General features: G+C 33.6%; 1 protein-coding gene across 1 annotated transcript in view; it reads left to right on the forward strand.

Moving 5' to 3' along the window:
• Positions 1-1,056: 1,056 nt before the first annotated feature.
• LOC114328867 (dedicator of cytokinesis protein 7) overlaps positions 1,057-14,658 on the forward strand; it is a 139,635-nt gene continuing 126,033 nt past the window's right edge. Inside the window, exons 1-3 of the mRNA XM_028277835.2 lie at positions 1,057-1,317; positions 1,372-1,441; positions 2,690-2,868. Coding sequence (XP_028133636.2) covers positions 1,277-1,317; positions 1,372-1,441; positions 2,690-2,868 — 290 coding nt within the window. The 5' untranslated portion in view covers positions 1,057-1,276. The remainder of the gene's footprint in view (positions 1,318-1,371; positions 1,442-2,689; positions 2,869-14,658) is intronic.

The following is a 14,658-nucleotide window of genomic DNA, read 5'->3' on the forward strand; positions in this document are numbered from 1 at the left end:
AAAAAACTCTAACATTCATTAAAGACAAAAATATTAAAAAGCTGTGATAATAAGAGACTCCAGAATATATGCAACTGAAAATACAGATATACAAGTCCACAGAAATAATAAAGCTGTGATACAGGCTCCAGACTATATGCAACTAAAAATACGGATATACAACATACAAGTCCACAGTACTATTATAGGAAAAATATATAATTTGTCTAAAATGGAAGTGGTAACTATTTATATGGGTAAAGGGTAGGTATATATTTTTTTGTATAAATATATAATATGTATTATAATTCCATAACAAAACGTCAACCTGGTAACAAATGTAAATTAGTGTTGTGTATTATAATGTAATGTTTATTATTATTAATTAAAGTACTTATTTGAAATGACAAATATCGCGATAATAATGTGTTTTATTTATCAAACCGACAAACGCAGAAATTAAAAAAATTGCTATTTGTAATAAGTATAAATAATTTACATACAACTGTCAGAACATTAATAATTAATTAAAAGAAATATATGTGAATCTAAAGTGAATCGCTCTTCCCGCATTTGCGATATGTTCCAAAGTCTTTCACGTGCTACAATAGTTGTAGGCATTTTAATATTTTAAAAAATACAAAATGAACACAAAAATAACGTACTGACGAAGTAAACACTTTTCAGTAACTAAAAGCATTTCAGGTACATTCATTTCAAATAATAAAAAGAAATATAATATAATAAAAAGAAAGTCATAAAATGCATATCTGCGGAACATCTGTGCAATCTGGCAAACGCAAATATAAACGTTCTCACTCTATTGCCAAATCTACTCAGTAACCTATCAGGACAATTGCCACAAAACAATTTCTAATAATTAACTGCAATTATTATCAAAACAAACAACAAATATTTATTCGTTCGTATTTTACATACATTAAAAAATAGCAAAATCCACAAAATAATGTAAAAAAGATAGTTTTCAAAGCTTTCTCTGTATATTTGAAGCGTGCAACATATTATACATTATAATCACATGGCAACACTGTCAAACTTCAATTCAACGTTCTATGAAAATCTAATGTGGCTAACTTCTCGGACCATCCAATTTAATGAAGTCCGAAAACGAATTATTCTTAAAATACCGCAAATGTTTTTGATTAGATCCAATAATTAAATTACAAAATACTTGTGTGACTCATTTTGATTGACAGACAACTTCAAAAAAGATAACCTCTCCATAGATGAAGACTGTCAGTTTTGTTGATGTTTACTTGTTTATTTTTGTAGTGAAATGGCGTCAACTCAAAGGGCGTTTGCACAAAAACTATCAAAGTAAGAATGTGCCATATTATACTATTTTTTTTAATCTAATATTTTCCATTTCAGACAACAAGCTGCTGAAGTGCGCCGAAATGTGTCTTGTACAAAAAGTGGTCTTGTATCTCCTTCGCCCTCGGTGAGTTTAGAGTTTAACACCTCTGTATTTGTACTAACTAATTAAAATAAAAGAATATTCCACAGTTTAAAGAATAATCTTTGCCTTAATATCTAATGTTTAGGGCTATTAAGTATACAAAATAAAAAAAAATAACCCCTCTGTGCACCTACCTTAAACTGCAAAAAGTTTATTTCATCATCATTCTCTTTGCCTATATCCCTATGCCTGGTCTCTAATTGCATTTCTCCATAAATCTTGGGTCATATAAATATTAGCCCCTTAATGTGCACGTTTGATTTAATTCGAGTGCTCTAAACGTGCCAAACTGTGCACAGTTGCAATCAGAATGCAATCAGAATTGGAAATAAAATTGTGAAGGGGCAAAAAAATGATCGTTTTATTAATATTATTCATTTACATAGGATTGTAAGCTGATAACATGTACTTATACACGTATAAAATATATCTTTTTTCTACCTATCACTTATGACTTATGTCCTTGTGAGCTGTTTCTGACAAATTTAGCGTACTTATTCATACTTTGATTCGCTTATTTTTCAATATATATCATATCACACACTCCTGAGCAGTAAACAAAATATGTTTCAACAAAAAAATGATGGTTCATCGCATCGTCCTTCTGATTGTTCCAACAAAAATTGTGATCAACCAGTGACAGTTTCGTGACGATCTTTTCACTAATCGGATAAATGCAAGTACTTGTTGGTCTTACCTATGCACTAGGATCACTTTTTACATTAAAAAGAAATTTTTTTTAAATTCTGTACATTAAGGGGTTAATCCCCTTTACTAACATGTCCTGCCTTAGCCTCTCCCCCAAAGTCTTCTTTGGCCTTCCCTTACTCCTTCCAAGAACACGCAGTTCAGCAATTATTTGTATTGGGTGATTAACATATTGCTATTGAACACTGTCAAACCATTTCGACCTATGCTCTCTCATTTTGGCATCAATTGGTGCCACCCCTAACTTCCCCTGATATGTTCATTTTTAATTTTATCCTTTTTTGTCACTCCACTCATCCATCTCATCTGCAGCATTATCATTTCTGCCACATGCATTCATTGTTCCTCTTTCTTTAAACTGCCCAACTTTCAGTTCTGTAAATCATAGCCAGTCTTATAGCTGTTTTATAGAATTTTCCCTTCAGCTTCAATGGCAAATAATTGATAATTTCTTATATGTCTTAATAAGTTTGAACACTCCACATCTGATATTTTAACAGGACATAAATATTTTAATTTTAGGGATGGATAAATGAAATAGTTGAGCCATTAGAATTTGAAGATTTCTTGCAAAGTTATCAAAACCTAATAGATAGGGATCCGTTAAGAGCTATCTTAGATATACCACAAGGAGATGTAGAGGTTGAAATCATTGAGAGACCAATAAGAACAATTCGTCCAATTTTACCAGAAGAAAAACTGTGAGTTTCGTTAAACATTTTTATTAATGTTTTCACTTATGAAAATAAAAAATAAACACTGATCTTTTTACTTTTTTGATATGTGCTGATGACCTACCAAGTTTGAGGTAGATAATTTTTTGTAGATTGGACAAATTAACAAATCAAAACGGGAACTGGTGTATGTTTTCAAAGACTGATAGTGTGTCAATAAATTTATTAAAATCAGCTAAGTACTTTCAGCATTTTTTAATGCCATCATCAGAGCTATCGTCTTATAGGTGTAAATACCTCAAATGAAGAGAAAACTTCGAACAAACACATTCTATTATTAAAAATTAACCCAGGGATCTAACCACTGGTCAGGGTAAAAACACATTAAATGTCATATTTTATACATTCAAGGGTTTTTACCCTGACCAGTGGTTAGATCCCTGGGTTAATTTTTAATAATAGAATGTGTTTGTTCGAAGTTTTCTCTTCATTTGAGGTATTTACACCTATAAGACGATAGCTCTGATGATGGCATTAAAAAATGCTGAAAGTACTTAGCTGATTTTAATAAATTTATTTACACACTATCAGTCTTTGAAAACATACAACCAGTTCCCGTTTTGATTTATATAGAAGTGTGTACAAGTCAAACAGTCTTTTTCTATCTATAAATTAATAAATATCTGGATTTACATCCAGACCTATGGTGATGTGCAGTCTCAAACTGTACATACATTGTTTTCATTTTAATTTGAATCTTTCAAGCCATTTGGCTATTGTCATGTTTATTAAACAATCTGGGATTAATATTTTTCTTATTAGTAAATTTGAACCAGCAAGGTTTTCAGTATTTTCAATACAGTCTATGAGGAAATGTGTATATAAGAAAAGAGTTCAGTATACAGGGTGTCCAGAAACTCTACCGAAAATCTAGTCTGAAAATGCTTCGTAAGGGAGCTAGAGCTATTTGAAAATGGCATCTTGTAATTAGTTTTTCTCAAATATCTCCAGAACGCTTCTATTTAGAAAAACTAATAAATATGCATATGTATCTTTCAGAGATAAATAGATTCCAATTGCGAATTTCTAGTACCAGTCATAGGCGTTCTTTTGGGGTAGGGCAACAGTTATTTTATCGGATACATTTTTGTATTTAACTTTTAAGTATTTTTCACTCTGGATTGTTAAATTGTGAGGTAGTCTAGTACTTGCCTTTAAGTCAGTAGGACACACCGTTTTCTAGAAAAATCAATTTGAAAATTTTTCGTTTTTTGAAATTGAAATAAAATTAAAATTTTCAAAAAAACGGTGTTATTTACCAACTTAAAGCAAGAGTAACTTTTACTACTAGAATACCTCATAATTTAATAATCCAGTGTTAAAAATGCTTAAAAATTAAAGACAAAAAAGTTATGCGATAAAATAACCGTTGACCTACCCAAAACAGACGCATATGACTGGTACTAGAAATGCGCAATTAATGAAATCGATTCATCTCTGGAATATAAATAAACGTACCAGTTTTCGTTTTTCTAAATAGTTTTTTTTTGATACTTTTCAACGAAAACTTTTCGTTTATAAATTTGCAAAAGTCTGTGTGTTATTGCGTTGCCGCTCCTGCAATACTTAGAGCAGATGTATCGATGGATTCATATGTAGTTTTGTCTTCTGAATCCAAATCTGAAAACGGCATTTCGATATCTCTAACCATCTTCGAGATAATCGACCTCAAAATCTAAAATGTGACGTCACAATCCGGTTATTTCTTACCAGGCACTAAACGTCAGCTGAAATCTTTGATTAGAAAGTAGGCTACTTTTTTAATCTGAATTTGTTAAGCAAAGCAAATGTTATTATTTATATTTGAGTTTGACACTTCGTGAATGTCAAACTAAATTTTAAATTATTTAGCTATTAATAAAATATAAATGACATTTTATAGTGAATTTAATTATTATATAAAATAATATGTGTAATAAATGTATAAAAATACAATTTGAGCATATTTTGAAAGCAATAATACATATACTATATTAATAATGAATCAGTAGAAACGATTATATTTAAATTTGGTAAATTATAACTCCACTCGACCAGCGACCAGCGCACGACCACACAACTCAAAACACAAGTACGCAAATACGGTTGCGTGAAGCGTGGCGCAAAGCCGTGGAATTTACGAGACCCGCTCGGTCTGTAGATCCAAGTAAAGTTCATCAGTAAAAAGTATCTTTATCATGTATGTATTATTTATTTTACAATATTGGAAAATTGTTATTTAAAATGTGGTTTGGAATAAAAAAGTATGTTCTGATATATGAAATTACATTATGGATACATTATGGATAATTATGGATACCAACATCATTTTCATTTATAACATAACTCTTGTAGTTTTAATTTGACGAATAAACGTTATTCTTCATAAAAATCTCTTCTTGGTCTAAGATTTATGATGCAACCATTATGAATCAAATTTTTCTTAATTTTATACGAGGTATGTAAAAAAATATGAATTTCGAGTAAAGTATCTTTATAGTTCACAACATTTAAATTAGAATGATATACTTGTACATTAAAGCATAATTTTTAATTCTAAACAGCTTTTCGTAATAGCAATTTTCTATATTATGAATTTAAATACGTATATAAACAAAGTTTTCGTTATGATAATGCTCGCATTTTCAGCTTGTTTAATATCAAAAAACGAAAAAATTTTAAATTGATTTTTTCTAGAAAACCGTGTATGCTATCGACTTTAAGCAAGAGTATCTTTTAATACTAGAATACCTCACAATTTAATAATCCATAGTCAGAAATGCTTAAAAATTAAATACAAAAAAGAATTTGTGTGTACTTTGTACGCACGTAAGAAGTTATACTTCTATTATATGATTTCAACAAAATCAATATACTTTAAACAGTTTATTTATTTTTTATTTAAATATTAAACTAATTTTAATAATTAACTAGTTTTGATGGGAAATAAGCCACAATTTTACTAAAAAAATGATTTTATTAACGTTTCGACACCCAAATCGGGTGTCGTCAAAATACAAAAAAAATTAATGAATTAAACAAAAATGTTGTTGCTTAGTCAAAAAATTCTTCTAATAATTTATTTAATCTGACTCATTTATATCGGCAAGTCAGACATATATTATACATTTTAAAGTAGAAGACTTTAAAATGATATTGCCAATATTTATGAGTTGCGTTCCTGGGACGACAAAATGCCACAAGAAAATAGCTTCAGAACAACATTAAGAAACCGGTATGGGCCTAGCGTGAGTCATAATTTTAATACTTACTACTTTCCAAAAATTTTTATTAGAACAATACCAAAAATTAAAAAAATAAAAGAATAAAACACACGCAAACACATTGAAAAATGAAACAAAGAAATGATTTCTAAACAATAATTGATGACAAAAATTTTAACTAAATACGTATTTTCTGAAAAAAAATATAATAAATATACTTACAATCATAAAATATATATAAAAAAAAATAAAAATTTGCATCAGGTTGTTAGATTTTGAACTCACCTTACTGTGACCTCACGCAGAATTTAGCTACCGAGACATATGAATGATGTGGGAAGATATAGCAACTAAACTTTTTTAACAGTTACTTATTCTCTTAGTTTAATCAAATAAGTTTGATTCTTGTGGAATTAAAATATTAAAATACAACAAAATATAGACTAAAACAACAATATATTACATGAAGATTGGTAGAAATTTTGTTGGTAATCAAATTATGTAAATCAAAGCATTACCTACTAGCTAGGTAGGTACATTTTCCAAATAGGTATGTAATTTTTTATTGCAATACTGAAACATTTACAATAATTACGTACCTGTTGCTTTTAAAAACTATTTAAAAAGTCACTACAATTATAAACTTGCTTGTCTCTGTCCTCACAACAATAAAAACTAATATACATACAATTTGTTTACCCATAATCATTGACGTATTAATAAAATAACCGACATATTGAACAATTGTTGACAGGTCATTGTAATTACCCAATCAGAGGTACCCGTATAACGTTTAAGCTGCGCCCAGGACCAAGACTTTTGATTAATTTGCGCACATATAAATTTACTACCAACGCGCCTAAAAAAGTATAACTTCAAAAAAGTTATGCGATAAAATGACGGTTGCCCTACCCAAAACGGACGCCTATGACCGATACTAGAAATTCGCAATAGACGAAATTTATTTATCTCTGGAAGATAAATACGCGTACCAATTTTTGATTTTCTAAATAGAAGCGTTTTAAGTGTTCTAGAGGTATTTAAGAAAAACTAATTACAAGACGCCGTCTTCAAAGAGCTCTAGCTCCTTTAGGAAGCATTTTCAGACTAGGTGAATTTGGTTAAATTGTCTTAAAATCATCAGTAGTAATTGCACGAGAGCTCTAAAATTATCGATTTGTTTCCCCAGTGACACTTTGACAGTTTTATAGAAATAACAAAGTAGAATATATAGAGACACGTAATAGAGCAAAGATAGTAGTAAGGGAAGCGAAAAATCTGAGCTGGAAAGAGTTCGGAAAAGAATTGGAAGCAAATTATAAAAGAGATAACAGAAAATTCTGGAATCGTATAAAGGGTTTAAGAGGGAAAAAAGGTAGGGAACAGTATGGAATTAAAGATAAAAATAACCAATTGAAAATAGAGACTACAGAAATAGTAGAAGTATGGAAACAATACTACGAAGATAAATTCAAACACAAAGAAATAGAAAGAAATGAAGCAGAAAGAAATAGACCAGAACTGGAAGAGGAAGAGGAACCAGAGAATATAAGGAATGAAGAACTGGAAGAAGCTATAAACAATATTAAAATTGGAAAATCGGCAGGAGATGTAATTTTTATTTCTGTAGCTTTCTATTGGTCAGAATCTCCTATGAATGAAATAATCTTAGGAATCTCCATTCTTCATTTGTCGATAGAGTTTCTGGACACCCTGTATAAGAAAAAAATATTTAATAGGGAAACAGTAGTTTAAAGTTTAAAACATTTAAATACAAACACAATAATTCATTTATTATGAAACCTGCAAACAAGCGGAAAGCCTTCTGCAAGCCTGTCAGACAAGTGAAATTTAAACATAAATAAACATTACATTACATTTCATATTAAAGTATTATTAAAAAAACTTTCATAACATTACATAAAATACTACTACATTACAAGTATCTAAAATTCAAGAAATTTATTTTTGATTTAAAATGATTAAAACAAACAGAGCTGCTCAGTCGTAAATTCATATCAGCACCCAATATGTCACTGAGCTTGGTAAAACATTTCACTCCAATATAACCAGGAGCAGGCCGCCAGCTTTTGTGGGGTATTACAAGAATGTACATAACTGCTTTTATTTAGTGTGTGTATGCTCATTTCCTGTAACATACATTGTCAGTTGAAGTATGTACAGACAAGGCAAGGTTAATAATTTGCCTGTATAAAAAGTGGTCTTCAAGATTCTGCTGGTGGTACATTAAACATGGCCTGTATTACCTTCTTTTGAGCTATGAATGCTCTATCCAAATATGCAGAAGAACCCCAGAAAATTAACCCATATTAAATGGTTGACTATGCACTAAAGTATATCAGTTTCAGAACATCAAATGATACGATTTTTTCATATAGGTAGACGTTTTCAATAAATGGAGAATTGAAGTATGTTTCAAAGCTCAGAGGTATTTCCACCAGACCTTTAAAATTGAATAGTAATGTAATGCAATTTATGAGTAGTATCGTGTATCATGTAATTTACATAAAGTATTATGGAAATTATTATAACGTGACTATTGTAATTACTTATAATTACAATAAAACTAGCGGTTCGTGTATTTATATACGACTTTATTATTTATTTATACAAGTTTACTTTACAAACTTTAGCTTAAGACTAACTCTATTCACAAAAATTCTGCCTTATATATCCTAGTCGTTATTCTCGATCATTCCGGGCTAAGCCAGCTCTCCGACTATCGTGTGACCTTCCAACAACCGCGCATCGGTTCCACGTATAGCGTGCTTCGATCTAGACTTTTCTCGGCTTACGCCTTGCGGCTGGTGACTCATTGTTTTGCTACATTGCTCCCCTCTTAAGATCTGAGCGTCCCGATCAGCAACTCTAGATGAAGGCCCAGGATGGCGGAATCTACACGACTCTCCAGCTTTGCATACACCCTTCAAGAAGAAATAACAGTCTACTGTCTTTGAAGGATCCGACATCTTCGGGTTCATGCAACACACAGTAATTCGTACGCCAGTTTCTCTGAAGACCACTTCAAGCATGCTTCTCACAATCTTCCAATCCAGATTTTCTACTGCATGGCCTATTTTTGGTAAAGCCAAATCTTTGATGTCATAATTACACACGATTTTCTTCAAATTACATAGAGCACGCCATATGTTCTCATAGCTTGGCGTGTCCGTATAAGACTTCCTGGTCACCATATACAGCAAAGATCGAGGACCATCTTCCAATCGCAGTACTCTTCCAATTTTAGGCTGCTGATTTCTTAACTCGTCCAGGCGGCCGAACTTTCTATTGAATACGGACGAGATTCCTTTAGTCATCTCGAGGTCTTGGGCAACACAGTGGGCTAGAGAGACGTTTTCTGGAACACCAAACAGATCTTGCTGAACTTCTGTGGTCACGCCGAATCTAGCACTCTTTCTTTCTGCGTAATTTGACATAAATTCCTTAAAACTTGGCTGTGCGGCATCTTTCATTTCCTGTTGGAGGACTCGGGCTTCTTCTGTTTCATTGGAGCCAGCATATGGTGCAAGACGATTTATGTGAATAACTTTTGGTTTACCGTTTGGCAACTTCTTAATTCTGTATATTACGTCATTTATTTTCTTCTTAACTTCATACGGACCTTCCCATTGTCTTTGCAGTTTAGGACACAGGCCTCGACGACGTTGTGGATTATAAAGCCAGACAAGATCACCTACTTCGAAGCTTTCATACTTGCAGCGAGAATCATATTGATCTTTCATTCTGTCACTGGCTATCTGGATGTGTTGTCGGGCAAGTTCATGAATGTTGTTCATTCGTAACTTCAGGCGGTCTACGTATTCTTCGCCTGCAACATATTCCTCGGAAGGTCTGCAGCCAAACTCTAGGTCGCAGGGCAAACGAACTTCACGACCCAACATCAGGCAGGTTGGTGTTTGACCTGTAGTTTCATTTACGGCCGAGCGGTAGGCCATCAGGAATAAATGAATGTGTTGATCCCAATCTCGCTGATGTTCAGATACAACTTTGGACAAGTGTTTACCCATCGTTCGGTTCATCCTCTCGACCATTCCATCTGATTGAGGATGCAGGGGTGTTGTTCTGGTCTTATTGGCACCAATCAATTTACAAACGTTTTGGAAAAGAGCTGACTCAAAGTTTCGCCCTTGGTCGGAGTGGATCTCCAAGGGAACACCAAATCGGCTGAAGAATTCTTTAACAAGTACCTCTGCAACGGTAGCAGCTTCTTGATTCGGTAATGCATAGGCCTCGGTCCATTTCGTAAAATAGTCCATGGCTACCAGAATGTATTTATTTCCAGCATCGGTTTCTGGAAATGGACCTGCAATGTCGATTGCTACTCTTTCCATAGGACTTCCAACATTGTACTGTCTCATGGGTGCTCTCTTTTTACCAACTGGACCATTACCGGATGCACACAGTTCACATTTCCGGCACCATCTTCTTACATCATCTTTACAGTTCACCCAATAGAACCGTTCTCGAACCTTTTGCAGAGTCTTCGTAATACCAAAGTGTCCACCTGATGTACCGTCATGCAACTGACGCAATACTTCTGACACTTTACTTTTAGGTACAATCAACTGAAGCTTTGATTCTGTACCATCATCGTTCTCAAAGGTTCTGTACAGAAGATTATCTTTTAGTACCAGGCAATTCCATTGGCTCCAGTAGGCCTTGACTTCTGGACTACATACACTAATGTTCTGCCAACTAGGTCTCTCACCTTGCCGCATCCAATCCAATACTCTTTTTATACATGGGTCATCTTCTTGGGCGTCTTGTAACTGTTCGGGCTGCCATTGCTCATTAACGACGGTGGTTCGTCTCACAGGGCAAAGCTGCTCCTCTACTTTAAGCCGGTGATTACAACTTTCACCGCATGGCCGTATTGAGGAAGCATCTGTATTTGAACCAACTCTTCCAGCCCTCTTCACGCGTCTCTTCGGGGTCGTGTCACGAATCACCCTCCGTACTATTTCCACCAAACGTTCATCTATTCTCTTATCGCCTTTTTCCACGGTTATTACTCGATTGTTTCGTGAAGCTTGGCTAGCTGCTTCGTGTTCCAAGGCAATAGCAAGTGCTTCATCTAAAACTTTCGGTCTTGCTAGTCGTAAAGCTTTCTGTAGTTCATTATCTTTCAGCCCATTGACGAAGGTATCTACCGCAATTTCTTCTAAAACGCTGTCTGGCACCTCTGGATAAGCCAACCGCACCACACGAGCCACATCTGCTTCAAATTCTTGCAGATTCTCACTTGCTCGTTGACTTCTACTTCTCAGTTGTGCTTTGTATACTTGTTGTAGATGAGCATCTCCATAGCGTTTTTCTAGACGAGTGAACAAGGTCTGGTAACATTTTTCTTGACCCTTAGGAATTGACCTTAGTATATCTGCAGCATCACCTCGTAAAGCAGCAGTCAAGGAAACAGCCTTTTCTTGTTCGGTCCAATGATTGGCGGTCGCAATAGCTTCAAATTGTCTAAGGTATATGGACCAAGAGGACTTTCCATCAAATGGTGGTAATTTGAATCTGATATTGTGCGACATTTCGTCTCTCGGTAGTTCATCTTTCACTACAGGATCTAAAGCTACTACATGAACTGACGGTTGCACTTTTGTATCGGTTATCATGCTCTCTAATTCTTTGATCTTCTCTTCTACGGCCAAAACTACTGCATTAACTGAAGGTAGCACTTTCGTATTGGTTACCATAGTCTCTAGTTGTTTGATCTTCTCTTCTAACATTTCTTTACTGTCGTCTACGCTTTTCTGTATCTTATCGAATGTTCTAGAAACCTCTTCAAATTTCTCGTCGTTCGGTCTACAAACGTCTTTAATTACTTGAGAAACACTTTCAAATTTCTCGTTGCTCTGTCTACAAACTTCTTTAATTACTTGAGAAGTCTCGTCAAATTTTTTAGCAACGTTTTCGAATTTATCGTCGCTTTTTTTAGAAGTTTCATCGATCTTTTGAGAAATGGTTTCGAATTTCTCATTATTTATCTTAGAAGTATCATCGATCGTTTCAGAAACAGTTTTTAATTTCGATAAGATTGCTTGTTCTGCTGACTGGAAGTGGAACGTCTTTGGGTCTTCTCCGTTCTTCGTTAGGACTTCCTCGAGTCGTGCTTGTAGGACTATCTTGAGCCCACTGCTGTCCAGATCCCGTTCCTCTAGCTGTTCACGGAGCTGTTTTACTGTAAGTTCTTGTAGCAACATCTTTGGTCGGCACACACGTACTTTCCAAAATGTCTTTTAAAAGTCTTTCCGAATACCGAACAATCAACGCACTTTAACTATTCCCGACGAATAAAGTCCAAAAGTCTTTTAAAGTCTTTCCGAATACGAACAATTAACGCACTCCGGTTATTCCCGACGAATAAAGTTCGAAAGTCTTTTGAAGTCTCTCTGTAATTCACTTATTTATATCGCACTAAGTTTACCGAACACCGACACCAATATAACGTGACTATTGTAATTACTTATAATTACAATAAAACTAGCGGTTCGTGTATTTATATACGACTTTATTATTTATTTATACAAGTTTACTTTACAAACTTTAGCTTAAGACTAACTCTATTCACAAAAATTATGCCTTATATATCCTAGTCGTTATTCTCGATCATTCCGGGCTAAGCCAGCTCTCCGACTATCGTGTGACCTTCCAACAACCGCGCATCGGTTCCACGTATAGCGTGCTTCGATCTAGACTTTTCTCGGCTTACGCCTTGCGGCTGGTGACTCATTGTTTTGCTACATTATTGTCTCCATGCTTGTCTCCAATTTATATGTATTATCTGTAACTGTGGGAGATGAGATATACAATTGAGAGCAAAATAATCGACTCACTCGCTGAATTGTACACGTTAGATGTCTCGAATTTCCTAAACCTGTTCTCCGATTTGAGTGATTTTTTAGTATGTTATAGCCTTACTATTTAAGAAAATCGATGAAATAATAATATTGCTAGACGGATAAATGTCATTTTATACCGGGTGTAACAATCATACTATGTTTTTTTCTTAAATTTCGGAACACCCTGTGGAATATTCTAGCATATATAAAATATTTAAATTAAAACTCAATTGTAGCCTTAGGCATTCTTAACATTTTGTTTTTTGATTCATTCGCTTATGTTCGATAATAAAAGAGATATGTATTTTATATTACAAATGAGGTAGGCTGTTTGGTCTTAATCAGTATCATTCCAAATCTCGAGAGCTACTGTTTCTACCTCTTGTAAGGTTCTAGGAGGTGGCAAACGCTGTCGCAGTCTTCTGCCAATTGTGTCCCACAAATATTCGATCCGGTTAAGATCTGGACTATGTGATGGCCAATTCAAAATCCGAAGATTTACCTGTTGTAAATATTCGGTTACAGTTCGTGAACGTGAGGTCTGGCATTATCGTACATTAGCAAAAAATTGTTACCAATATAAGGAGACGATAGCATGGTAGTTAAGTCCTTCGCTATGTAAGATCACTGCTTGAACACACTCATCACGGGTCAAATTCCTTGTAGCGCGTTCCATTTCCACCAAACAACAAAAAAAATACGGACTTAATTGAAATGTTAAATAATAAATCTACTAATTTTCACAACAAACCAGACATTTTTTAACTGTTAACAATTTGACATCGATTAAATTGTTAATTTCTCATAGCATACTTTAGGCTTGTTTATTAAACTAAGCAGAAAATGAGGATTTATTGATGAAAAATATGGCTAGTTGTTAACGTACCTAACTTTTTATTATTCAACATAGGCAAATGTGTCAAAAATGAAAATGTTAATAAAGCCTAAGGCTACAATTGAGTTTTAATTTCAATATTTTACATATGCTAGAATATTCCACAGGGTGTTCCGAATTTTAAGAAAAAACAAAGTATGATTGTTACACCCGGTATATAATGACATTTACCTGTCTAGCAACATTATTATTACATCGATTTTCTCAAATAATAGGGCTATAAAATACATACTAAAAAATCACTCAAATCGGACAACAGGTTTAGTAAATTCGAGACATCTAACGTGTACAATTCAGCGAGTGAGTCGATTATTTTGCTCTCAAGTGTAGATATAACATATAAAGTTGAAATTGTACACAACATAACGTTATATAAGGCGATTATATACACACTCACAAGTTAGTGTTACTGGTTAGTTGAAAATATTTAATTATACAGGGTGTCCCGGAAAATAGTGCGTTCCTTAAAGGTATAGGTAGAAGGCACCATGTAGAACAAAAAACTCTTATAAAATATTTTTCTAAATGCAACCGTTTGACCAAAAAATTAAAATGTATTTTGGTAGGCAAATTTAAATCTGACAACTATGTGCGGTACGCAAATTTAAGCATAGATAGTCCCATGTAAATAAATAGATAGAAGATAGATAGTAAACAGATAGTTTTAAAGAATCCTGTTTAGTGTCAATGCCGAAAATGTTTTCGAATAGTGAGTGTATTACCTATTATATTATTACCTATGAATGGTGTTTGTGAAAGGTTACTTGAAACA

This window comes from Diabrotica virgifera, chromosome 1 (assembly GCF_917563875.1).
Source record: "Diabrotica virgifera virgifera chromosome 1, PGI_DIABVI_V3a".
NCBI lineage: Eukaryota > Metazoa > Arthropoda > Insecta > Coleoptera > Chrysomelidae > Diabrotica > Diabrotica virgifera.